We start from the raw sequence: 27,598 nt of genomic DNA, 5'->3' as shown, positions 1-27,598 counted from the left end.
CAATTACGAACACTGCATGTAATTTGCGTTCCATAGTTCTCAAGTAATATTGTTACAAAGCTGCAGCCAACGCGTGGTGCTACAGTACACTCGGACTCTGACTCGCGGCCAATTGTTCATGATGTGCATAAGAACAGCTGCTTTAAATGACGTTTGTAAAAGGAGTTGGAGAAGAGACAGGATTAAATTATATGGTATATTGTACTTAAAACTTTTAGTCACTATTGAACTACTCGATATTTTCCACACCATGTTAAGAAATAAGAGAAAATATATAGGAAGTGGCAGTTATCTATTAACCTTTCTTATGCTGCACTTTTGTCAGTGAGAAAGACCTATTTACTATCCTTGTTTACTAATACAGCTTTTACATGTTCTGTAACCTTGCTACAATTGATAGAGACTTATTAGCAATGAAAAAACATTGACTAAAAATACAGGTCAAATAATAAGAAGTCATTTAAATGTTCAGGTTAGAATGGCTTACTAGTTACAGTGCCATCATTCTCATGTCATCATAACTGTGTGTGATAATGTACATCACATCCATCAATATATAAAGAAGAGCTGTGTATAATTACATTTACTTCCTATATTATACTTCCTGTACAATACCAATATTTACTTTACAGGTACTTTGATTGTATGTTTGTTTAATAGTATTTGTGCACAATTACTTTTTTCCCATACATTGCATAATTTTATTGCAGTAGTTTTTTCAGATGTCTTTTGCTAAATTTCTACTATAAAAGTATGTGTGGGTTGATTCCTTTAGTTTTGATAGAATTTCCCCTCTAGATATTTTTCAGTTATCTGAAATAAAGATGATTTATACACGAAGCTCAAAAAAGTACTTCTAAAAAGCAAATAATTCTGTTTTGGAATGTAGCTTTTAAGAAGCAATTTTCTCTGCAATAACACTACACTTATAGCAAATTCATGGCACAACTGGAATTTAAGTCACATGCTTTCCCTTCTGAATTCTGTGTAGACTAATGCAGTACCAACAGCAAGCATGTAAGAAGCAACATCTGACACCAGATCAGCTGAAAAATAGCTATATGGGAAATTCGTTATAATAATTTTTGGTGTAGGAATTTTGAGAGCTCCCTTTTCAAGCACTGTTTTCTTGGTTATATTACAGTCAGAATGATTATAATAAAATTTCTTCTAAATTTAAATGGCCTATAGTACTTTCCTTTTTGTTTCTAACCCTGTGTGCAATGCTGCTGTGTGTTGTTGCACAGCTGCAACTTCTGTCTCAGTGACTTCAGGTTTTCATTAATAAGGAGATAGTGATCTCATTATTCATCCACTCAGTGTTGTGCCAAGTGAGATGAATACAAAATATGTAAATTAGGTATAAGATACAGATATTGACTTCCATTCTCTTTGTTACATAGTCACTTGGGGCCTCCTCCTACTCCCAAAGGCAAAGAAGTTGTAAAGGTATCAACAGAAACTGGATGAGGTGATGAATTTCTGTCCTTGCATATAGTGCTGATTATGTCTTAAGGTGTTGGTTAGAGGAATACAGGGAATCCCAACATGTAATTTGGACAGAGAGTCTGAGAGCTGCTCCCATTCTACTGCTGTTTCTGGTTTTGAAAAGGTAAAATCTGGGAAGTCTTCGGTCATGCATTTTTTTCTGTTCTGCACATTTTTGGCTGTAGCTGCAAAGAATGCAAACCTTTAGCAATGATTTGTTTGCTTTGGGCCACAGACTTCTAGTTTTTTGTAGCTCACTTCTCCTGAAATGGGTGTATTTGTATTGTATTTGATTGTAACAGAATGCATTACTTTGTAGTAGTTATTAAGTAATACCAGTAATGGGTTCATCTGACTCTATTGTGAAACTGGGAGCCTTGTTGCAAGAAGCACATTTTAAATTGAAGTATTACTGGTCAAGTAGATTGTTACTAAAAAAAAAGTCAAGTAGTCTGACAAGAGTTTTCTGTACATATGTTGGATACTGTGAGTTGTAACAGAGAAAGAGAGTGCTGATGCAATGAAAAGTTAATTGCTGGTAAAACGCACTTACAAACCCTTTTTTCCCTTTAGGGGAAAGAAATGTCAAAGGGAAGCAAATGTGTTCCTCTTCCAGAAGCAGCAGCATAGGCAGATGTTCCATAATGACTCTGTGTGGAGCAGTTCAAAATGTTACACATTCTGACTGCCTGTCACCAGCACTCACTTGGAGGTTTAGCCCCTCAGCTCAGTCAGCAGGTAGAAAATATGACCATTATTATATAAGCTTCTGTGGAAAATCAGCCAGAAAAGCAAAATCCTCTTTCCTTCATTGTTTAAGGGAGGTACAGCTGACTTCTGCAAAAAAATACATACTCATACTTTGTTCTGTTAGTTTCACTCTTGTGGGTGGAAATTTACTGAAGAATTAGCAAGTGACCTGGCACATGTGTGAGGGCATAGACTCTTTACACCACTTCAGTGTCTTGTAGCAGAGCTAGATATTAGATCTTTTAACCTTTCTCTCTTTATCTGCCTTAAAGCCATCAGTCATTTATTGGTTTTAGACATGAAATATGATCAAATTTTAATGGTTTATTCTGGAAGCACCTAACAGCTTGGTAACTCTAACAGAGCACTTCTGTGGTCTGCTCATGTTCCTGTTGAAAAATGTTGTCTTTTTCACATAGTTTAAGTTTCTTGACCTTGTTTGCTGTGATATGTTAACAGTACTCAATAACCACTGCTTACAGTGGTTCAGCTGTTGTGCAGTTAGTTATTATGCTACCAGAGCTCTCCTTTGTGCTTGAAGCTTTTTGATCTCAGTTCTCTAGAGACATATTCAATATTCTACAAAAATGAAGTGAAGTAGAATAGAATAAAACTAGGATCATGCTTTTGGAGCAACACTATATTTTTCTTTGGGCAAGGAATATATAAAATTATTTGCATGTAGGCAAATAGAGAGAATCTATTTATAAAACTTCTTGAATTATGTGCTAACAAGACCAACAAAATCAGCCATCCATATCCTCAAGTACTTTCTGATGTATTTGTTTTCATGATTTTTGTGTACAATTTGCTATCAGGATTTCAAAGCTAGCATTATTTTTGCCTGTGAGCTGACAAGAATGTGCAGGCTGAGATTTCTTAGCTTGTCATTACTCTGATTTTCCTTACAGAAAGTTTCTCCCTAAAAAGGAACTCCTGGATTATTAAATGCATGTGGAATGTCATAAAATTGTGTTGAACAGCTAGTCAAAAGCAGTATTAAAGCCATACTTCTCTTAGGAAAAAGCCTACTATCTTGTTTGGGTAGCTAGAAATTATAATTTAAAATAATTCAAGGGATAAGAGTGACATCAATGTATGGAATGACTTCCTTACTATACAAATTTGGCACTAATTATATCAAATTTGCAGAAAATCTGATGGTCTTAGTAACTGACAACTCAAGATTACTTTATAATGGACAGTACGTAATAAATTCAAGTCTCTTTATCAATGAATCCTAGTTAATGATTTGCATATTATTAATATGCAAAATACAGGCAATAAGCAATAAAATATCTAATGATCCCTTAATTACACAAAAAAAAAAAATTGCAAGCTTATAGGTTTTTCATGTTCTTTTTTTAATGGTAATATTTAAAAGTAGCTTTTTCAGTGACACTATAATAGTACCTCTCTCCTAATATTTCCTTTAACCAGTATGTACATGACAATGTTTTACAATTGTGAAAATTATACCCAAATTAGAAGTCAGTGCCAAGTCAGTTGAAGACATTCTATGTAAATATATCGAGCTGTGTATTTTAGGATTTTGAACACTCCAACATTGAATATTGTATATAAAATACTTTTTTTTCCATAAAGTATCATGTTCCTCCCCCCAACAGTCATGTCCTCCTTAGTTAAGAGATTTTCTGTTTTATTAAAACAGCTGTAACACTGAGGTAGGACTCTCTCCGTTGCCACCTCTACAGTAATATCTTAAACACTATGCCATAGTATTTCATAAAAATAATGGATTTTCTGTAGACTGCAGGATATTGCAGTGCAACTCAGTGCATTGCCACTACACTCTTTGCAGACTGCTTCCACTTTTTCTGCTGATAAATGGTGGTTAAACTTTCTTGGTTTTGTGATCACTGATGCAATCCCAGAAGGTGTCCAGCATATGCTTAATAAGAATATCTTCCTAAAATGGGAAGTGAGTAGTGGCTGTATTTGATCTAGCTCCATTTTACTGTTACAAATGCTTGTATAAAAATATCCTGGGTACATAAGTAATCATGTAGTATTATGGTGTATATTATTATGTAGCCCTTTGGCTTCATCACACTGTGTCTACTTGAGGTCCAATGAATGCTGCTTTGAAAATGAGGTGAGAAACTGAAAAAAAGAAAAATCTTTTAAAAAACACTATGCTGAGGTCTGTCTGGGGCAATAGCCTCATTCTGATGGTGCCCAGAGAGTTACAGGAGTATGACATGCATCTGGAGTTCTCTAAAGTTTCATTGCCTTCATTGATCTGTGAGATTTTCCAGAGATTGGCAGAGTATCTTAATACTTCCTTGCCCTAACTGGATTTTTATTCAATACATTTTGCAATCACTTCTTGTATCCCTGTGATCTTTTCGTTGAATTTGCTTACAGCAGCAAGAACTTAATTTTTGGTGCCTCTTGTAGCAGAAACTGGTATTATAAATTCATAGATACCTAAGGGTTCTGATGGTTTCTTTTCTTAATTAGCAAAGTATCTAGAATGTATAAAGAAATCTTTTAAAATTTAAAAAAAAATCCTCTCTGAGAATGCAAACTACAAGTGAGTAAGAATTTGACCCAATCTGTATAATGCTTTAGTTTGGATTAGGAAGAAACAGGACTCATTTTATCTATGCTTCTCACAGATTTACCTAAAGGGCAAAACTTGCAACAAATGTTGTGTTTTAAATAAATTATAGTATTTGTCTCTACAAAACCATGTATTTGTTTGGGAAAAATCTCTTCCACCTCGAGCTGTAATTAAATCAACAGTTCTACAACTTATATTTGCAAGACTTCCAAATTGTACTATGTTTAGAGTAAATACTTGGAAAGGTGGGAATCAAGTCAGAGCTTACTTGACAGATCTCTTTGGGTACAGTATTTATTGTAAGATTGGACAATGTTGCTTTATTGTAATCTGCAAATCAGAAGGTATTTTGGAAGCATAAAATTTTAGGTAAATATCCAGAATCATTAAAAAAAAAAAAAAACAACCAAACAAAACTTTGGAAAGGACTGAACATATGTCTGCAATTTAGACTCTTTAAAGTTCTTTAAAAGTCTGGGATGTAATGAAACGTTTCACAAAATACAGTGTTATTTTGGCAAATGAATTCTGTCACCACTGTATTTAAATTTGGTTGATGAAATGCATTAGTTCATATTTTTGAAGCATAATTGAGATCAAACTTCTATGAGTTTTTGATAGGCTTATATCCTAGAAAAGCTTGATGTATAACAACAACTAGAGCTAAATTATCAGTGAATTTCATGCAAATAAGGGCTTTTTCTTTTCCTTCTATTGATGCAGAATTGGTGACTTCACTTGAGTACTAAAAATTCACCTGGTCTACAGTGACGACAATGGACAGAGGACATAAATTTGTCAGACAGATCCTCTACTACTTGCACATTAAACATCTGACAGAGCTTCCTAAGATAAAGTTGAACTCATCCAACGCTGTAATAGCCTAAGATTTATGGGGATGTTTGAGATCTTAAGATGTTAAGTATTTCACCAAGGCAGAGATTGCAGAATGTGAAGAGAAAGAACTCTGAAATCCAACAAATTGGCCTTTCTGCTTGCCTACATATGTGTGTGTTCACAGTGACTTTTCAGTGTCAAAGCATATCTTTCATCTACTTTTGTGGTTTTTAATAGACAGACATTTTACCTAATTTAGCTTTTACTGAAAAATAATATGCTCCTCTGACAACATCTGAATACAGTTTAACCTGATAAATACACTCAAGATGAATTTGAATCGCCTCAGGGATAACAAAGTAGTAGAATGTATTTCATGTAAATGTCATGCCGACTGATTTTATTTATTCTTGCTCTTAATTGCACATAGAATCTAAAAGAATGGTGTGTTTCCTATTTAAATTTTGAAAAATTATTTCATATTTATGTAGGAAAGGGTTTTGAAATCTAAGATACAACATGAGCCAGGAACTGTAAAAAAGATTTACAAAATCATAATGTAGGGAGGCAGGTACTACAAAGATCTGAGCTAGATCTTGCATTGTTTCACACAGTAAGTAATGACCTGGAAGTAAAAAGAAAAAAACATATTAAATTTAATAGATGATACTAATCACAAGGGACTCATAAATACCTAAACAAAATGGAAGGAAATAAGGAATACAGATGGAAGGCAAAATAAACTGCATCCACTAAATGAACCCCCAATATCTGTTTTGGTTTGTAAATTGTTGGTAAAACAGCATGAAGTGGATGTATAGAGATGGAGTCAGTATGAAGTGAGACTTCAGTGCAAGATGGAGAGAAACCCTAGAGAACAGACAATGTATCAGTTTCATCCTATGAGAATGGAAACTTTTTTCCCTTTGCACAGGACTTTCTCAGCTCTGTAGAAAAGGGAGAAGCTGGAAGTGAGGTATGCAGAAATGATATAAACCCATGAAGCAAACCATTTCATTTGTGTCACCTGATTTAGACACATGTATTGGGAAGGGAACTATTGCCCTTTGGAGTCACCTGTCTTTCTCCTTTGGCTAACCTGGATTAGATGTGTGGTAATGCAGTGGATGATGTTGGGTGAGGTGAATCCCATCTCGTGGGCAGGAAACATCTTCCGGAGAATGTAATGTGTAGGGTTTCTCTAGACATTTCCTTGCAGTAATTTGCTAGTGGCCTCCTCAGACCTCCTTATGTGGTAGCTGTGTTTCACAACCATCAGTTTCTCTCAGAATTTCCGTGTCAGATCTGAAGAAGTCTTTAATGTTTCCTTAATTGTTTAGGAAGACCTACTTCTTGCCATGCTGAGGACTGCTTACAGTCAGTCATAGCAGATGGATTTGTGACCAGTGTAAAAAGAAGGGATTAAAGTTGAGTCAGTTTTATTGAAGAAATTTCAGTAATAAACTGCCTGGTATTCTCCCAGGGCAGAAGAGTCACCTTCTAGAATTGATTTCTTGATTCTACAGTATATTTTTGCTTTTCTGAAATTGTTGGGATGTGCCCAACATTTTGTTCATATAGAGATAGCACAAAAAGTGGTTAGACATAGGAAAACAAATTCAGTAATTCTGGAGACATTTTTGGGGTTTATATATTACAGGTTAGACTTCTGACACTTACTTCAGTCAAGATACTTCCTGGACTCCCAATTAAGTTTTGTGGTTCTACAGCATATTTTTTCTGTGTTGAAATTACTGGTGTCTTTTTTAGCACCTACTCTGCTTGTGGAAATATTCTTGCAATGTAGCTTTACCTTCCTAATTCTTAAATTGCCTGGCATTTATTCTTGTAATTTATCAGAAACTGTAAAATACGAATGAGGGACAGCTGGATGTCTCTTTAGTAAAATTTAGGCTAGAACTCATTTTATTTTAGATGACACTTGAATGTTTTCTTTTTGTTTGTTTGTTTGTTTGTTATTTTATATCACCATAAGGAAAATTAGAAAGGAAATGCTATTTATATTTACATCATTTGGAGGATAAAATAGGAAAAATAAGATGTATTCACATTCACTGCACTGTTAACATTCAAGTGTATGTGAGTAATAATGTTTTTACCAACCTGCCATACAACACTCAGGTGCTATAAATTCAGTACAGTGTTCCCCAATCCTTTTGGTTTTGGAGAACTGTAACGAGACAGGAGCCATTGGCATTATGGTAGTGACTCCAAGAGCAACGATGTGCACTTCTCATTTGAAAGCTATTCTCTCTGTACTGTCGAATGGTCAGTTTTAGAGCTACTTTTTAAAAGCTGTTTATCAACACAGCTTTTAAGGGATTTATACCACATTAGTGTACACTCACAATGTACAGGTCTGAAATAAGTTTTCAATATTTTTCCTTTCAGCACATAAAGCAGCGGATTCATCTCATATAACTCTAGTCTTCAAAATGAGGTATCTGGAGTAGGAATATAGGAGCTATATTCAGTAGGGAGTGAAAGGCACATGTGAAGGGCTTAAATTTCATAAAGTAGAGAGCAGCAGCCGTCTCAAAATTAAATCTTTTAAGAAGGTTAAGATATAGAGAAGCCAGTTTCAGCACTCAAGCTTGAAGATTGAATTTAAGGGCACACAAATCAAAATGTTTCATTGTGGTTCTAGCCAGTATTGAACAGAAGTGTAGGATTAATAGATGGGGCAGGGAGGCCAGATTCTTCCATTGTTTCAGATAACTCACCTGAGGTGCTGGCGGTAGTCTAATGCTTAGTGGAGTTTGGGAAACCTGTATGATTAAGTCAGATTTTAGAGGAATCCTGAGCACAACATAGCATGAGACAGGGCATGGTGATTTACTGAATAAATTTGAGTGAAAGTGAGTAAATTTGAGGAAAAATTGAGTGAAAGTCTGAATCACAAAGGCTAGATACTCATTTCTGGTTTACCCATGGATGAAATACAGGAAAAAAAATACAGAAAAATTATCAGCAGCATCTGACCTAGTTAACTGAAGAATTACTTAACCTAATTACTGGTCGGTCATTACTGGTCAGTGTGGAAAATGTGGGCAAGAATAATCTTTGTGGAGTTTTTATGTCTGTCTCCAGAATAGATAATAACTGTTCATAAGAATGATTTTAGTTTATGAGATGAAGAAATCTGCTTAGGATACTGTAACTCTTTCCATTTCAAAGGAAAATGGTTAAATATAACAGAGAAGAATTAATGACTTGTAATCTAAGCCCCCAAAATATACCTATCTAAATGTAGACAATAACTTCTTGTCTGATATTCTTCTGAAATATGATGCCATTATTCTATTTTGTCAAATGTTTATTGAGAAATATATTCAGACCATTTGTTTTGCATTTGTGGCTTTTTAAGGCCTCTGTACCTAATTCATGACTGCCAGGGAGGAAGCTGACTATACACAGGATGTATTTGTGTATTTGCTTTCATTTATGGTTGACTGAAATTCAATATGTTATTCATATAAGATAGCACAAAAAGTGGTTGGACATAGATAAGCAAATTCAATAATTCTGAAGACATCTTCTGGACTTACATAACACATCGCAGGCTTGTGACACTTATTCTGGTCAAGACACTTACTGGACTCTCAATTGAGACTTGCCCTGATAAAGGCTTGAAGTATAGGGCCACAACTCTAGCATAATTAAAGAATTAATCATGACATTGTTTCTGTAATTATTTATTTATTTATCTACTTAAGGCTATGATTTTCTCAAACATTGTATAAGAATCTTTTGATTAACTTCTGTGAGCTCAAGCCAGACTGGAAATATCTGTCAGAACTTGTGTACAAATTCCAAACCTAGTTTTTTAGAGCAGTAATTTCTCCCTAAAAAATCCTAACCAACCAAGCAAGTCGAAAACCTTCATACGTAATGTGTTGCTCTTCCTGAGTTAGATAACTGTCCAGTATAAACTGGATCAGGCCAAATATGTCCTAGAAGAGGTCTGAAAAGACAAGCATGTGTCTTTTCAAGGCAGTTATCCTATTGTGCAATTATATGTAGCTGTCAATTTAACATGGGCATTTACTCTGTTTCAGGCTACTGTGGGCTTCTAATAGCATTTTCTTTTTGAAGCAATGGTAGGGTTGCTTGTACAACAGCCTCTGTGAGAGATATTTGGTGTGTATTATGGTAATAGATGAAGCCTGCCTAGGGTTAATAAGATCTTACAGTCATGAGAATTATTATTCTGCATTTTGTAAAAGAAAATAAAACATTAAAGGGCTTAAATCAATTGTTTGGAAAAATTACTTATTGTCATCAAAGACTTGCTTGAATCTGCTAAAAGCTGTTTTGAGATTTATAGCTGTTACTGAAGTTATAGGGAAAAACCCCTGAAACACGTTGCCTGAACACTTTTCAGAATCAAATCAAAAGATGTTTGTAGTTGGGTAATAGTTACCCTGAAATGCTGACCAAATTGACTTGTCAGGAATGTGATTCTAGGAGTGCATCTTCCATGGTCTTTCAACTGGAGCCAGGAGTGCAGAATTTAATCCACTTTTCATACTTCCATTTACATCAAGAAGTGATAATTATAGCAGTAATTCTTCTAGTGTTTAACACCTTGATAAATACAGTAACTGGATTAATGGCTACTGTTGACAAGATACTTTACTTTTCTATTTTTCTTGTTTGATAGGTGATATATGCCCTGAACACTAAGAATGATGAGCATGAAGACAGTATACAGGCTCTGAGAGAGGCTCATGAAGAAGAAATTCAGAATATTCTTGCTGAGACAAGAGAAACAATTCTCCAGTGTAAAAGCAAAGTTGAGGAAGAGCAGTTACTGAGAAAACATATTCAGGCCCTTGAAACTGCAGTAGCACAACACAAGAGATTGAAAGAAGAAGCCTTGGCAGAGTTAATATTGTGTAAAAAGCAAGCAGAAGAGAAGGAGTCAAGGACAGAAGTGAAACAAGCACAGACGGGCCTTTCTACAGACACAGTAGATACCAGTACAGGCTTTGAAAACAAACTTCTACATTTAAATCAGGAGTTTGATGGACTGCTAAATGAATGCAAAGCATCTAGAGGAGAAAATCTAAATAAAAAAGGAAATTTAGATGAAAAATGTAGTGCGGAAAGATACCCTGTAATAAATGAGATGGATAACCTGAAGGGCGAGAACCAGAAAACAACTGAAGAATATACTCAGAAAACAAGGAAACTGCAAGCCTCTTGTGAGACAGAAAAAGAGACTTTGAAAAAAGCCATGCTGCAATCTGTGATAGAAACAAACTGTCAGCAAAGAGAAACAGAACAAAAGAAGAGCTCGGAGACTGAGGAAGTTTTTTTGCTGCAGCAGGTAAAGAAGCTGGAAGCAGACCTAGAGGAGAAAAGCCAGAAGATAAATGAGAAGAAGAAGCATTCCCAGAAGCTGAAGGAGCAAATACAGGTAGAGTATGAGACTCTCATCTCTGCCTGAGAAAGTGAAAATTATCAATTCTTTAAAATTTGGTAGAGGAGGGTCTTTTAAATATCATATTGTTTCAAATGCTTTTTAAGTAGTAAAGCAGGCTTAGAATGGAAATAGGAGGGATATAATGCTGACAGCTTTAAAGAAAGAGTTAAGATGATTAGTAACTCATTAAGAGAACATTTGAACACTAGACTTTGTATTCCTTGAGTGAGGAGTGAAGTAAAATTTATCTGTTGGCTGAACAGAATATTTTACCTTTCCTGCCCAGAAACGTGATGAGAGCAGCCAGCAGGCACTATTGAGTGTTTACAGAGTACATTCTCCTTTTTCCTTGTGGTTGCCAATAGCTCAGTGCATGGATATGAAGAGGGTTAGATAAGAGACCTGAGCTGGCAGTTTAGGAATCAAGTTCTTTGTATGACTCTTGCAGCAGTGGCTTGTACAAGTGCCATTTAATGAAGTGTCCTTTAGACTTGGAAAGTTTTAGGTGCTGAGCCATGAGACTTTCACCATTGGTTCTCACCTTGCACTTCGCCTGCCCACCCTCACTGCTGTGTGTCTTGTACACTTGCAGCACAGCTCTGCAGACCCTTCCTGGTTGCATCATCTGTCAGATGCAGTTTCAGAGGTTGACATGTCATGGGAAATCTGCCAAACAGCTGCTTTTGTTACATAAGGTCAGAGTGCAGGAGAGATGCTGATGCATAGTCCTGAGATTGAAGCACCCAGCCATGCTCTGTGCTCAACAGTTCAGCTTCCTTCTGGTACTTTAGGTGCTTTACATCACATAAACTCACCTACCAGACATGTCCCCAGCCCTATGACAGCAATCTTGTGTATTAGATAAGAAAACACCTTGAAGGTCTAGACTTGGAGTATTACAGAGTAACAAAATTTGTTCCCTGATGGGAAAGAAGATTTTCTTCCTTTAGAGGAAGAGCGCCCCAGAATTCTGCAGGGAGCAAGGTCAGCCCAGTCAGCTGTTTTCTTCCAAGGCGGCTCTTAACTGTTTTCACCATCTGCCCTCACATCTTGCTTGCCACTATCATTTTGCTGATGATGCAGAGTTCCGAGCTACTTCTTTGAGGATGTTCTTAGAGGGAGTTCAGCCTACAATGCAGTCACAACCTCTTTGTTTTACAAGATCAGAGGATGAATTGAATACACCTTCCCCAACATTACTCATATTTCATTGTCTCAGTGTGTAGATCTGTATCAGAACAACGTCTATCTTTTACAGAAAAGTGGAGAGGAAACAATGAATGGCAGAAATGCAGATAAGCCCTTTTTTAAAATTGAGTCAATCTGTAATATCTGTTTCAATACTAAAAAAGTATCCTGGCTCTGTAGAAGTTGGAAGCATTAGAGGGGAAGAGAGAAAGGAAGATTTTGATTTTTTTTTTTTTTTGTGGTACTTGAGGTAACATTCAGAGAAAATGAAGAATAAACACATGAAAATTTATGCGCAGGGTTTACTCTTCTAATTCATTGTATAAGAAATGCAGTAATTTAGGAATAAATAATGTATAAAATGATAGGAAGTAGAAGTAAGAGGGTGGTGTCATTAGCAACTTATTTTCTAAATTCAGTATCAGCTGGATAAAACTGAAATATTTTCTGAAGGACGTATGCTCAACTCGTGCATTTCAAATCCTCTAAATCTGTGAAATGAGGCTGATTTACATACCACTGGAGCATATTGCCTTGCATCTTTGAAGAGATACCCTCAGACTAGGATAAATCTGGAAGGGAGGAAAGAGTTAGACATGATGTTGTTTCCTGTTTCTTTACAGTTTGAACGAAAAAAAATAAAAGTTTCTCCTTTCTAAATTGACTGTATCTTATGCCACCATTAAATACGTTTTTTTCATACTTCTGTGGACAATGGCAGACAGGGAAATAGAAGCATCTTATTAATCAGAAATATCTTTGAGCATTAGTATACTGGCAGGAAAAGCTATTATAGGTCTTGAAAGGTGAAAGGACTGTTGTTTCAACAAGATGAATTTTCCTGTTTTCTCCTTAGTGTATGCCAAGAGGTTTGAGACCTCTAGGTGAAAGGAATTACATGAGTACACATTTATTATTATTACTGTAGAAGGGAAAATACAAGTTTGACAAATCATTAAGTCTGATCTGTTCAGTCTAGTTTTGGAAGAATTCTGGCATATATGCCAGACATAAAAGTACCAGGCTTACCTTGAAGTTTTGAGCTACAGAGAGTGTTAAATACAAGTTAGTTTTAACCCTGAGGTTTTACTTGACATTCATATAGGAAAAATGGCATTTTTATTTGAGTGAGTATTGCAGTATTATGTTAGACATCTGAAACTGCAACTAGAACCTCCAGAAACAGAACATTAAATATGGTTCAAAATTTTTCCTTTAGTAAGGGAAAAACAACTCCTAGCAAAGTCTGTAGGGCCCAATTTTTTCTGAGTTTAGGCATCTGTATAATAGATTATGTTACAAACTGTTGTATTTCAGCAACTGAAGAAACCCTAATTAATAGTCATTAACTTTTGGCATAAGCTGTCATGAAATTATTAGAAGTATGACCTATTTCAAGTTTAGGATAATCTTAGACATCTTTTAAATGGTAACTATTGATGGGTATTCACTTTAAAATTATGCCAACTACATGTGAGGGAAGGGCTCCACATTACATATTCTGGCAGGAGAAACAGTTTACAGTTAGGGAAGAGCAAAAAATGCATTTAAACCAGCTCTGTAGGTGATTTATATCCTGGAACACCACGAGAGAAAATGACCATTTATTTCTTATTACAAGAAATTACATATGTAATAAACATGAAAGTAATGTCATGCATATTTTAGGATTTGGAAGTGTAGCTTAAATGAACACAGCAAGCAATTCTGGGATCAAAATGTATAGTGAAAAAAGAGGAAGAAGATCTAAGTGTAGTCAAAGAGAAAAATTCACATCAAGAAAAGGAAATCCTGCATAAAGCAGGTAAGATGCTCATTAATGTCATTCTAAAGTACCTCCCATGTTAGTAGTCATTGATACTGAAAATTCTGCAGGTTATTTATGCTACTTGAAATGTAAATTTTGGTACCACAGAAGATCTGGGAACTGTATTGAATTCCCAAAGCAAAACTGTTAATAAAGTAGATGAACTGAAACATCAAATAACGCAGCTGCAGCAAATGACTTGTACCAAAGAGAGTCAGAAAAAGAGCAGCTCTGAAGATGTGCAAGAGCTTTAACAGGTGATTTTGCTTAAATATTCAAAAGACATGGCATACCAAAAGTACTGAAATCAGTGTAGGGTTTTGTGTTTTTTTCTTGTTGTTGTTGTTTTGTTTTTTAAGATTGATGGCTTTATTGTACAGGAGCCAATCCTATAAGATTCCCAGATCTCTGGGGTCATTCAGTGGAACACTGTCTTGTGTTCATAACCTGAAGTACATGAGTTTCTGCAAAGACAGCAAAGGAGATACAGACATCCTTGGGCTAGATCAGGGCATAATGTCCAACTTCTTCTGTAACCAGATCCTTAAAAAGAACATCTAAGGCAGACTTTCTCTGCTGAGGTCAAGGTGAAATACTGATTTATTTATTTTTAGATATAGAAAATAGTTATTCTGAAAAGCTGTGCAGAAATGATAGCAGGAATAAACTTAGTAAAATGAGGAATGTGTGTATCTTGAGAGTATCCTCAGTTCAATATCTCCCCTTAAGCAAATGTTCAGCCCTGAATCTTTTCTATACTTTTTAGTTCTCTTAAACTATTGTTAAGCTACCATTCAGGGAAATTAGACTTGGCATTAGAGTCAGCAAGTCATCTACTGTACTTTTTTGCAGGACTAAGGTTGTCCTTGGGGCAGCCTGTGTGGTTGGAAGTGAGTTACACATCCAAGCTCAAACCAGAACAGCAAAAAAACCCCAAGTCATTCCTAGGCTGCAGAAGAGCCTTACCATCCTGAATCAGTGCAGTTCTACATTTTTAACTAAAAGAAAGCCAATATTTTTCAATGGAGTATTACCACCTAAATAGCATTTTCACTACAAAATAGACTACTCTGACCCCAGAGTTCTACCCTGGGGGATTTTTTTGTGCATTATGGCTAGTGTGTTTTATAGAATATGGAAACTGTAGCTGTTTACAAGGAAGGTATGAATAAAAGAGAGAACTTTCTTTGTAAAATCAAGCATCAGTCCTATAAAGATAAAATTTGTCTGAAGGAATAGCTGTTAAAAGGAATGGTAGATCATGTAATGAAGGATACAAAGGAAATCAGCCAGTCTAAAACTTCATGGTATCTGGAAAAAAAAAAATAAAATCAGAAGGTAGGAATATTCTTCTATTGATAGATGCTTTAATTCATCTGGTTTTAATCTTATTGGTCACAGCAACATCATTTGAATTATGCTCACTGTAGGCACTTTAAATTAACATAAAATGCCAGGGTTTTCTTGCTACAAAAAAAAAAAAAAATCAGAAAAAGAAAAGAGGTCAGACGGATGTATTTCTGGGAAAAGCTCCAAAGACAGGAAGGTGAATTTATCCTTGATGTGATAAATGGCCTTCTAAGCAATACTTATCCTTGCAAGCTTTGCATGTGGCAGTTGGAGTGTTTTATATAAGATCCTTCCTGAAGAAGAATGTATTGTGGATGTTATTCCAATTTCTGAGTTAAATTTTCATGGATTGCTGCTGGGAAATACTCAGATAAATTGATTTAATCAGAATTATGTATTGTTTAGGCAGAGGATCTGATTCTGCAAAGTGTTGGTAAATTAATTCAGACTACATGTGTTACCAATGAAATTACAACTATTTACAAATACATGCATACATACATGCATACATGTATATTTCCTTATTTAACTTCAGTCAGAAAGAAGGCTCATCTTCTTGTAGATCCAAATATCTTACCTGAGCAATACCTTTTATTCAGTGTGTTTTAAGTGGTGAAGCTGTTTTTTTGTTGTTGTTGTTGATATGCATTAGCAGCAGTTGGCTTAAGAGATTCTTCAAAGAATTTCACTTTCATCAGAGCTGCTGTCTGTGACTGAATCCTTTGGCATTAGGAAATTTGCAGTCTCTGATGTTTCTGTGCAGTAGGAACCTAAACGTGAGCTGAATTCTATTCAAAGGGGAGATAACCATAAAACACATGTTTAGTTTAAGCATGTGCTTTAATGACTAGTGGAGCTCACAAGTCAGTGCATGTCTAAGTGATTTGCCTGATTTGAGCTTGAGCTAAGGGGGAAGTTAGTTTATGACTCCTAAATGGGCTTAGGTGTTCATCAAAGATATTCTAGACAAAAAAAGAAAATTAACTTTAGCAGTTTTTAGAATGCGACAATCAGACTACTGGTCAAGTGGTTTCTAGACCCTTCTTGGTGCTATGAATGAACTTCTACCCATTTTCTGCACTTAACATTGCTGTAACTTTCTGTGCTCAACGTTTACTTGAGAATAATCAAACACTTGCTGACAAGTTGTGAAGTCATAAAAAAGCTGCTGTCCCTAAATGTTCAGCTTCATAGTACCTGCCCAATCTTAGAAACTGGGAATTGTGTTTAGTGCTTGTCAAAAGAATTAATTTCCATGCAATTGCTAGAGTTAATGCATTTATACAATCTTATTTCTCAAAATTGAACCCAGGTGAGGGACATAGTTATACTAGTGAAGTCTTATGGAAATGACTTTGCCTTTTATATAGTGTATTCTATTTATTATTAGGTTGTACATGCATTCTTAAAATTATGCCAGGCTGAAGCTCTTCATGTGAGTCAGATTGAATTTAAGTATCAAACACTTCATACTTTAGAAAAAAAGACATAGTAGTAGACATTTTTTATGGGCAATAAATATTATTGTTTATAATAATATCTTCTTAGAGATTCATATTAATTTAATCAGAAAAATATTGAGTTAGTAAAACAAAATTACGATTCTTTTTCATTATTGATGCTGTTTATAACCTCTTATTCAACTAAGACCTGTAACAGCAGTTAAGGAAGTGTAATATCTTTTTTTCCAGATGGAAAAATTAAGATACAGAGAATAAAGTCAGTTGACAGAGTTGAAGTGGGAATGTTGCACCTGATCTTCATGTTTTAATTAAAAAGACAGTTATATGTGCTCCTCTTTCTACAGGCAAAACTAAAGCTAATTCCTCCCTTGCAATATTCATGTATCTTTTTAATTCCATCCTTTAATTGCTACCTCAGTTTTACACAAGGGTGTATGAGAAGGAGCTGTACAGGATGGGGGAGGTGTTAAATAGTTATTTTTTCCTTCATTTGTAGCATCTGAAGAGACTGTAGAATGTTTTTTGGTTAGCAAATTTGCACAAATAGGAAGAGCAAGCACACTAATAACTTGTAATGCATATCACTACTCTTATTGATTTTTTTAACTATTTCCATCAACAAGGTGATTTTATAATCTTCATTTTTTTATTATTATTTTATTTTATTTTTACTTCCTCACCATGATTTTCTTTATGGATGCTATCAAGTATTGCTTCCTTTGATGCTCTTTTCCACTAATTGCCCGTTAATCATCTTGGTTTTATATGGCCAGTGTATATTTATGGTTTTTCAGATCTTGTGGGTGACTCTTGCATACTAAATTATTTTTGAACCTTAACACCACTCAAGCCAAAGCAGTCTGACTCTTCATGCTGTACAGTTTTATACCTTAGGGAAGCTTTTAGTAGAAGATCAGGATAATGTGAACTGTATTATCTCACACTAATATTAGAAAGAACCAAACCAAACTGTTTATACATTTTAAATTAAATAACACGAGTGACATTAAATGACAGTAGCATGTACTATTGTGTACAATGCTCTTTTATCTAGGTTAATGTAGAAGAAATGTGTTCTTTTTCATGCCGCATGTTTTGTTCCAGGTATTGCATGCTCGCTCTTGTCTTTCCTTTTTTTTTTTTTTTTTTTTTTTTTTTTTTTTTTTTTTTTTTAATTTTAGGAGCTCCAGACACAGCTAGATGAATTTAAAAGAAAATCCGAGTGTGAACTAAAGCAACTAGAGAAAGAGAAAGAAGTTCTAACTGGGAAACTTCAAAACTCTTCACTTGAGGTAAACTGGGCATAAATATAATGCAGTAATAAAATGTCTGTTCATTTTTCATCCCATCTGAGAGATTCTGGATTAGATTTTCACACTATTTGTTGTGTCTATCACTCAATAAAATATGCAAGAACTCCAGATAGAAATTACAGAAATAACTGCTTCTAAATATCTATGAAGATTTTGACAAGCCTATTTATTTCATTTATTTCTCTTTGGAGATGTGCTAAGGTGAGAAGTTTGGCTATATCAGGGTTGCAGGGCGACTCTGATTGTTTGTTTGTTTACAGGACAAAGTGATATTAGAATCTTCTTACAACTCCTGTTAACTTTCTGATTTTTTTTTAATGCATAGAAATATATCTTTACTGATTCTAACCAGTTTTCACTTCCCTCAAGTTCAGTGGGAGTTTGCATGGCAACAACTCTGCAAAAGCTGAAGACCTAGATCTTCTTCAGCTGACTTGGTAGACTCTCAGTGGCCATAATAAGCTCTCACTGAGTATTCAAAGACAGAGGAAGGACAGATAGGCTTATCAGGAGGCTGAGCAAAACGTTGTCCTCTCTTTACTGCCTCTACCTTCCCACATGCCATTACTACCCCTTGGTGTGCATGTTCCAGCAATCAGGGCATGTGTTGTGTTCCTTTACAATAAACAACACCTGGTTTTTCTCCCATCTGTGCTATACTAGGTGTACTAGTTATGAGTGCAGCATGGGTTTTTCTTCTTCATTTCTCCTCTAAAACATATTTATACATTCTGTTATCAAACAGTGACATCCTGACCTTCTATCTATTTCCCAGTCTTACAAATACAGAATTTAAGTGTAGTTTAATGTTCTGAAATTTCTGGCTATTTTTAAGTTTCATTACATGTTTCTGCATGCCACTGTTTCCTATAGATTCTTCTCTGAGAGAATTTCAGGTCAGTCCAACCTATGCTGGCCTATTGAGAGTGAAAGGTTTATGACCTGGAGGTTTATTCCTCACATATTGCAGATGCAAAAAAATAAGATCATGGGTCATCAGATTACTTTTCTTGAAATCACATGTTCAGGACAGTAAAATATGAAAGAAACTTATGTTTCCTAACTGCTCATCGACTCACATCACAAGATCATGATAAATTAGCAAAGAATGGTGGAAAATTATTGCCACTATAAACATAAATAATATCAAGTAGTACATAGCATGCCATATGTTATGTTCACAGTGCCGTGATAAATATGAACAGATACACTAAGAAACATTTTACTGTATCTTAGAATCTGACTGCTCTCAAAAAGAAGGAAATGCTCCATTTGAAATTTTTAATTTTTCTTCATTACTCCAAAAGTAACTTTCTGAAATAATTACTTGGCAGTATTGCCAGGGCAGTGAAATTGTTTCAACTTGTAACGGTTTCCTGCTTATAGGTACATGAATATTCGCAGCCAAGAAAGTACGATTTACTATGTAATGTTATGTTTTACTGAGGGCATATTTCCCATCTGGGAACCTTTGGAATGGCTCAGCCCAGAGCTTCCGCCTCAAAGGTTAGGTAATGTGCTGTTACTAATCCAGTTCTAACCTGGATACAATTTCAGATCTATAAATAGCTTCCTTGGCTGCCTAAGACCCGTTTTTGTTTGGGCTGACATAGCTGGAGCATTATGCAGAGTAGACAGAAGCATGATAATTTCATCTCTCTGGGATTGCACTTCAAAGTGGCAGTATTTCTGTATTAAAAAGATTTTTATGGATAAAGAAATCAGACTTGCATCAGACTGTTTGGTCATTTGGAAGGAAGGATGTGAGATCCTGTGTGGGTTGAATGCTAATTCATTAGGACCCTCCAGTTCCTTGGTTTTGAACTGCAGGATCTCTTCAGCATGTGTTAAAGGATCTTGGTGCCACAATATAAGAAAAATATGAAGCCATTAGAAAGTGTCCAAAGGTTGGCTACAGAGATGGTGAAGAGTCTTGGGGGGAAGCTGTATGAGGAGCAGCTGATGTCACTTGGTCTGTTCAGCCTGAAGGAGACCGAGGGGAGACCTCATTGCAGTCCAGAACTTCCTCATGAGGGGAAGTGGAGGGGCAGACACTGATCTCTTCTCTGTGGTGACCAGTGACAAGACCCAGGGGAATGGCCTGAAGTTGCATCAGGGGAGGTTGAGGTTGGACATTAGAGATAAGTTTTTATCCTTGAGGGTGGTTAGGCACTGGAATAGGTCCTCCAGGGAAGTGGTCACAGCATCAAACCTGACGGAATTCAAGGAGTGTTTCGCCAATGCTCTCAGGCACATGGTGTGACTCCTGGGGATGGTGCTGTGCAGGGCCAGGAGTTGGACTTCTGTGATCCTTGTGGGTCCCTCCCAACTCAGAATATTCTATGATTCTGTTCTGTTCTGGAATTAGAAGATGCATAAAATGGAAGCGCAAACATCAGCTTGTCATGATACATCTTTGAACAATGCTAGCACAGCAATGCCCAGAGTTCTTATGGGTCTTGAAGATTCCACCACATAGCAGCCAAAGAATACAGTCAGGAATTCCTCTGGTCAGGAATTACAAGTTTAGGAATATTGTTTACTGTGAACTTGATTGAAGTAACTTAAACAAACCTAAAAAACCAGTAAAATACAATTTCTTTTTTTTTACTTCTTATGCCATATTACTGTTTATGTTATGTTAGGTAATGTTTGCATCTCTGAGATCACTTTATGCAATTCTGGTGGACAAAAGTGAATTAGTAATGGAATTAAAGTACAGAATTTTCAAGAACTTTTGTTTTGCAGCAGGAGGACATTATAAAACACAAAATCCCATAGTGTTGCTGCTTTGTTAATAATGAAGACATCCAAATAGATTCTGGCTTAGTTTCATTGACTTAAATGCTGCTTTACCAGATTAAGCAAATTGAGGGTCTGGCTATCTGTTTAGAAGTCAGGAAGCTCAAAAAAAATGCTTGAGCACTGTAAAACATTCCAGAGAAGGATTTTCACTGGTGGATTTAAAAGCCTTTTTAATTGCAAGGCAGGAGGAGGAAACCTGATAGGATGGAAATGTTTGTTTCTTAACCTCTGAATTTAGAAGTGCCAGGATTCATGAGAAAAAATGTGTTTGTATGCCTGATACATTTCTGTACGGTTTTTCTCCTTAATCACTGAAAAATAATGGGTTTAAAACTACTGATTTCATCTGGTTTCTTACCACATTGTGTTCCCAGCTTAGCCTATTTCTAGTTAGTATGATCTTTTGTTTCATGTTAGAAGTGCTTTGGGGCAATAATTGTCTGTGAAGAGTTAGGGAAGTTTATAAAGTTGTGACCACAGATGAAGTTTATATAGCCCTCTTTTCATCTTTCCTGTCTAGATGACCAATTTGCTTAAGAAGTATTCCAAGTAATGTTTTTCCTGTTTCAAATTTTTCTGTTATAAAATATACAGCCTGTTCTTCTGGCACATTTTTTTTCAGTCCCTTTATTTTCAGGAAGCCCATTAAAAAAAAAGCATACTTGAGTATAACGATGCTAATGCATATTGTGTCAGCTGATAGGAGGGACTGTACAGCAGTAAGTCTTTCACATCAAAGGTTAGTTTTATAAGGAATTGCAGTACCTAAACACTTCAGTGTTTCTTTGTATAGGAAAAACATTGGCTTGAGTTCAATAGGTGCAAAGTCAATAGGTGCTTATTTTTTGCCTACAACCAGAAACCAAAGTGCCCTATTTAAAAAGTAATTAAAAAAAATTCATCATCTCTTGAAACAAAAGTATGGCTGGCAAATGGCTCTGGCATCTGCCTATTCTTGGAGTGTATCCAGGCCACAGACAGATCCCATTACACAGATATATTAAAGACAATTAATGTTTTTCATTACGGATAGTATTTGGCACTTATTCTTGATCAGACAGATATTTTTGTGTGTTTCATTGGATGACACAATGGAAGAAGCCAAGAAACAACGGGATGAATAGTGATCTTAAACTCAGTTTGAGGCAGATGAAGCTAGGTGCTTTTTCAAATTAAATATATCAGTTTTGTTGGATAGCTTCAGCAGAGCCTTAGGCTTGCCTTCTGGTTTGTGTCATATTATTGTGCAAATTGAACTATGGATTGCACATATGAGATGGAGATGATTTGAAATATTTAAAAAGCCTATGATGAGCAACAGACAGTATATGCAAAAAGGTTGTCATTCTCCACTGAAAAAAGGGCACAAAAGAAGCATCTTGCTATTTTTTCATAGAGAAACACAAGCTCATAAAATGTACTCAATTTTACATAATTCCTCTCCATTGTGAATGCAGCCATTAATCTTTTCCTGCTAACTTACTTTTCTGGAAGGTGGCTCAGCTGAAGCAAATATTAGAACAACAAGCAAATAATTTCAAGGAGTCACTGAAGAAACATAATCTACAGTCCAATAAAGAAAAAGAGAAGCTTTTGCAGGATCTTCAAAACAGCATTAAAGAAAACCAAAATGTTAAACTGCAGTTGGAGGCATCACATCAAAAAGTCTTAAAAATGTTGGAGAAAAGCAAGAATCAGGAACTCAAGGTCAGTTTACTACATAGTATTGTAAATAAATTTATATATATTTATGGGGTAAACCATCTAAGTGAGAGCCAATTATCAAATGGTGAGTTGCTATTGTTGCACATAATGAATTATTCTGTGATTTTGAAACCTCATCATCAGGCTGGGAGGTGTGGTTTGGTTAGTGGTTTGTGAGATTTTTGTTTTGTTTTTTTTTTTATAATTTTCACTTAGACCACAGTGTGAATATTAATATACCCTACAGTTAGGCTGCAGTGAATACAAGCTCTTTTATCTGTGCACGTGCTTCACAAATACAAGGGAATTCCTGAGCGTGTTAATAACAGGACTCAGTTTTATTATTTTTCATCATTAATTTATACATAAATACTTAAGAAGTAGTATAATAGACAGATATGGTGATGTGTATTGCCTTATATACCTTCAAGAAATCAATTCAGTAAGTGGGTAACCAAAGCTTTTAAAGGTTCAGATGAATTGATTTCAGTGACAAAATATTAATGCAATAGACTGAAGTTCTAAAGACTGTTGCTCTCCAAGAAAAAAACAACTTGAAAAATGTACATGTGATTGTGACATGGAGTTCAGATGTCCCTGTTGGTTCCCTCAGCTTAGATAACTTTATGAAACATAGGTAATAAAACCACCCTAAGTAGAATTTAATATCATGTTTATATATTCCAAATAAAATTCCAGTTTTGACAAAACCAAGCTGAAGGCAGTGAGTTGCTAAGAATGAAACTGAGGACAGGAATTTGCTTTCAGAGCCACTACAGAGCAACTGCTCCATCATTTACAGTGTACCAGCTGTGCTTCTAATCACAGTGGAAGCATGACCCAAGAATGATACAAGGAAAGATAGGCACCTTTGTCTGACACACTGTGATAAGTAATGACAAACAGGTCAAATATGGGGGCTTTTGAATGTTGAATAATAAAACTTTCTTTCTAATGTCAAATAGTGCAAAGATATCAGTGTTACTATTTCATCATGCACAACAAATCTAAGAGGTTAATTAAACTGATCATTTAACTTGTACCTATTAAGTGTTAATCTTTGACTTCAGCTTATTTTTATGCTTGCATAGATAAAATGTCTTGTAAAGTGGTGATGAAAATTAAAGTTCTACAATGGAAGGCCATATTCATCCTAGTATTACAAGTAAAACAACAAGCTGATAAATAGGCTCCAACTACTTTGTTTTTGGGGGGACTTTTGCTTACAGGAGGCAGAAGAACGTTTGAAAAAGGAATTTAATGAGACTTTCAAGATCCAACATCAGTCTCATAGACTGGAAATACAAACCTTGGAAGAGAAAGCAAAGAAAGAATTACATTATGAACTTGAGCAGATACAGAAGCAGCAAACCCTGTTGCTAGGTATAGTGTCTCATGTCATGCACAGTTCCTACTGCTTGATTATATATATCCTGAGAACCACTGACTTTCATCCCATTCATTTTCTTTCCCATCTTCTGGGAACTGAGGTCTATGTTAATCTCCTTTTTCATACCTTGCAATTTTAACAACGTAGACTTAATATTCTTTGTTAACCAAGCCCTCAGTTGTCAGCAGCAAAATGTTGCTGAGAGAGTAGTCTGGTGTGCAACATTCAAATATGTATTATTTGGTATATTAGATAGGAAAATTATAGTTAGTTTATATGACTATATTCTTTTTTTCAATGTTGAGATGAATTGTTATATCTGTTTCAAGTCTTTTCTGTTGAGTTCAGCAGTGGAGATCAGTTGTTTCCTATGTACTGTTTAGTCAGTTCAAAAAGTGCCCTAAACTGTTTAGAACTAAACAGAACACTGCACTAGGAAGATGTGTAATATCACCAAGTTTAATCTCAGGTTATTAAAGCTCCTCTATAAGATTTTTTTTAAATTAAATAAAGAATAATTTGAAAGTATTTTACATACAAACTGAATTTTGTTCTTGGAATTTTTTTATACCAGTAATTAAAATTTGCTAGAAAGTTTTCTTGCTCTCTTATTATACATGCAATAGATAGATTCTCTGCTTCAAGAAAAATTGTAGGGAGACAACAGAGATAAAAACTTTTTTCTTCTTGTACTTGAAAAACCTGTACCTAATATACACAGAAGTTGCAGTATATGACAGATGAGCTTGCATAAGCATTGTACTTCTCTAACACAACCACCAGAGCTCTCCTCAGTCTGCCTTTTGGCCCTTTATAAAACACCAGTGGAATTAACAGGGAAGCTGAGGGGTGCTCCACTAAAGTTCAAGATTAGAAGAAAGAGTTGTGATGATGATGTCTGCAATACTACTCCCACAGAATTACCACTCTGATGTTGACTCATTGCTTTTGTAGCTCCATATCATTTTACTATTGCTCAGCTGTTACCTCTCTAGTAATAGGAGGCCATTATGTTTAATGGAGAAGGAGTTGAGGAGCAAAACAAAATGTAATGTATTAATGTTTACATCTACATTCCCTGTATCTGCCTTTCCCATCCAGCTGGCCTCTGACTGCCTAAATGATTGTCTGTCTGATTGTTACTAGGATCTCTAAGGATGGAACTCTCTGAGCAACAGACATCATGCACGAACCTGAAGAAACAAATAGAAGAACTACAAATGGAGCTGAGGAGTGTGAGGACACTGAAGAAGCAACAGGCAAGGGACCAGTTTCTACTTCATTGCCATGTGTTGTGTTTAGCAAAAGCAAAGGTATCAAATTTCTCTCTCCAGTGATAGTAAAATTATACAGTCTCTTCCAGAAATGGAATGGGTTTTCTGCCTTTATGTCTCACTTTAAATGTTTATAATTTTTTCCCTATAGGCAGGCTTTTTCCTTTCCAATTAAAGATCAGACTCTACAAAAGAAGTAAATGAATGAATGTTACAATAAAATAAATTCTGTGGAGACTATAGAATATATTCAGGAAATTTTGATCACTGAATTTGTCTTGCACGTATATAGCATGACACTAATAATTTTAAAATCATATCACAAAAAATTCAATGCACACAGTTCTAGGAAGATGTTAACATTAAAAATAAGAGGCTGTGAATAACTAAATTTGGCCTTTTTCTTAGGAAGGAAGTAGCCAAAGCCAGATCAGATCTCTTCATGATGAATTGGAAAAATGTCAGAGTGAAATTTCTGAACTCAAGAAAGAGAATTTACTTTTGAAGGACACAATGGAGCTACTCAGCGCTGAGTTGGAGTCACAGAAGCAAGATGCTGCACAGCTTCAGGATAGAGATAAACAGCATAGAAGGTTTGCTTTGAATTCCCACTTGACTATGTAGTGCTATCTAGAGATTTGATAATAATGCCAGTGTGAGTGGGGTTCTAAGTGAGATGCATGTCAGAATCTTTCCCCTCTAAAGTACTAATTTTAGAAGCTAGGAATTTTGCAAAAGCAGTAGTTAATTTCACATTTTCCTCCAGCCATAATAGATGCATTTGAACTAATTGTTCATTATATGTCACAGAAAACTATGTCTAGTGTATCCCCACAGGAGTGACCTGAGAAAATGTGCATAATGTCAGCCTTTCAAAGGCACTGGAAGACATAAATCCCAAACTCACCAAAGAGCTATTAAAAAAATATATAGAAGTCTCTGAGAATAAATATCAGGTTTTTGTACATACTCTCTGTAGCTGAAATCAATGGACTGTTAATTCCAAAGGGGACACTTGAGAATGCCATGTATACCCTGTAAGAGTTTGCTTTGGCTGTAGCAGCCAGCCTTGCACAGGGGAAGTAAGGGCAGTGCCACTGGATACTGACAGTGTCTCTGGGCTGATGGTGAGCCTGGCACTGGGAGAGGCTGTCAGGGCACAGGAGGCGCAAAGTGACTTGAGTTTTGGCCGTCTTGCAGAAGGTAAACCATGTCTTAGTGTAGCTACAGGCTCAGCACACATGGTGCAAATGATCTTCCCATTTCTGTACAGAAAAAGTGCAGAATCCAGGATCAATTAGGGTGGAAAAGACCTCTGAGTCATTGAGTCCAACCTGTGACCAAACACCACCATGTCAACTAGACCATGGCACTGGGTGCCACGTCCAGTCTTTCCTTAAACACATCTGGGCAGCCCATTCCAATGTCTGATCACCCTTCCTTTGAAGAAATTCTTTCTGATACCTGACCTAAACCTCTCCTGGCACAGCTTACAAAGGAGACAAGACTGGGTTCACTGCCCACTGCATTTGTATGGCTGTTGAATCCTTTGAAATTTCAATTCATTTTTGCAATGGTGCAGAATGTATGCCCCTAACTACACGAGCTGTATACATAAAAGGATTTCTGAAGAGTGTGCCTTTAAAGGAATCTTTAAAATTATGGCCCATGTAGTCCAGAGAAAAGCACTCAATGGATAGAATATCTCTCTGCAGACTGTCAGAGTGGCCAGAGTAATTCCATTTCTGTCTACCAGGCAGTAGATATTTAAAGAATGAGTAACTTTTTTTTTTTTTTTTTTTTTGCACTCTTTGGAGAGTTACTTCAAAGTGAATTTCATTTCAAGCTTTTGAAGCAAGATCAACAGAGAGAATTGCAAACCAGAGAGTTTCATTAATGCCCTCAAGCTACCTTGAAGGAATTTTGAGCCTCTGTTCATGAAGAGAAGAATTATTCACGTGTCAGCGATGAGGTCTAAAAGGCCTCAAATGCTAAGGCTGCTGAGGCTGCTGGGCTGGGGGATTTTCTTTACAGGAAATAAATGATGTAGCTCTACTACAGTGAGCATTTGGGAAGGAAGCATTAATGGAAATTATGTAATGATAAATCCTGCAATAACCAGAGGTAGGACCAAAGCACTGGGGTGGACCTGATCCAGGCTGCTCTGAAATTAACCCATGGAAGACCTGAAAC

General features: G+C 35.9%; 1 protein-coding gene across 1 annotated transcript in view; it reads left to right on the top strand.

Annotated features, from left to right (window-relative positions):
• Nucleotides 1-27,598, top strand: part of FAM184B (family with sequence similarity 184 member B) — a gene marked incomplete at its 5' end in the record, with an annotated part of 35,691 nt that overhangs the window by 454 nt on the left and 7,639 nt on the right. Inside the window, 6 exons of the mRNA XM_083861638.1 lie at nt 10,347-11,105; nt 18,101-18,211; nt 22,532-22,744; nt 23,971-24,124; nt 25,278-25,390; nt 25,814-25,998. Coding sequence (XP_083717764.1) covers nt 10,347-11,105; nt 18,101-18,211; nt 22,532-22,744; nt 23,971-24,124; nt 25,278-25,390; nt 25,814-25,998 — 1,535 coding nt within the window. The remainder of the gene's footprint in view (nt 1-10,346; nt 11,106-18,100; nt 18,212-22,531; nt 22,745-23,970; nt 24,125-25,277; nt 25,391-25,813; nt 25,999-27,598) is intronic.

Source organism: Zosterops lateralis (genome assembly GCF_965231275.1).
Source record: "Zosterops lateralis genome assembly, chromosome: 5".
Classification (NCBI taxonomy): Eukaryota; Metazoa; Chordata; class Aves; order Passeriformes; family Zosteropidae; genus Zosterops; species Zosterops lateralis.
Note: the sequence above shows the minus strand (reverse complement) of the source record. Positions and strands in the feature narration are given on the sequence as shown.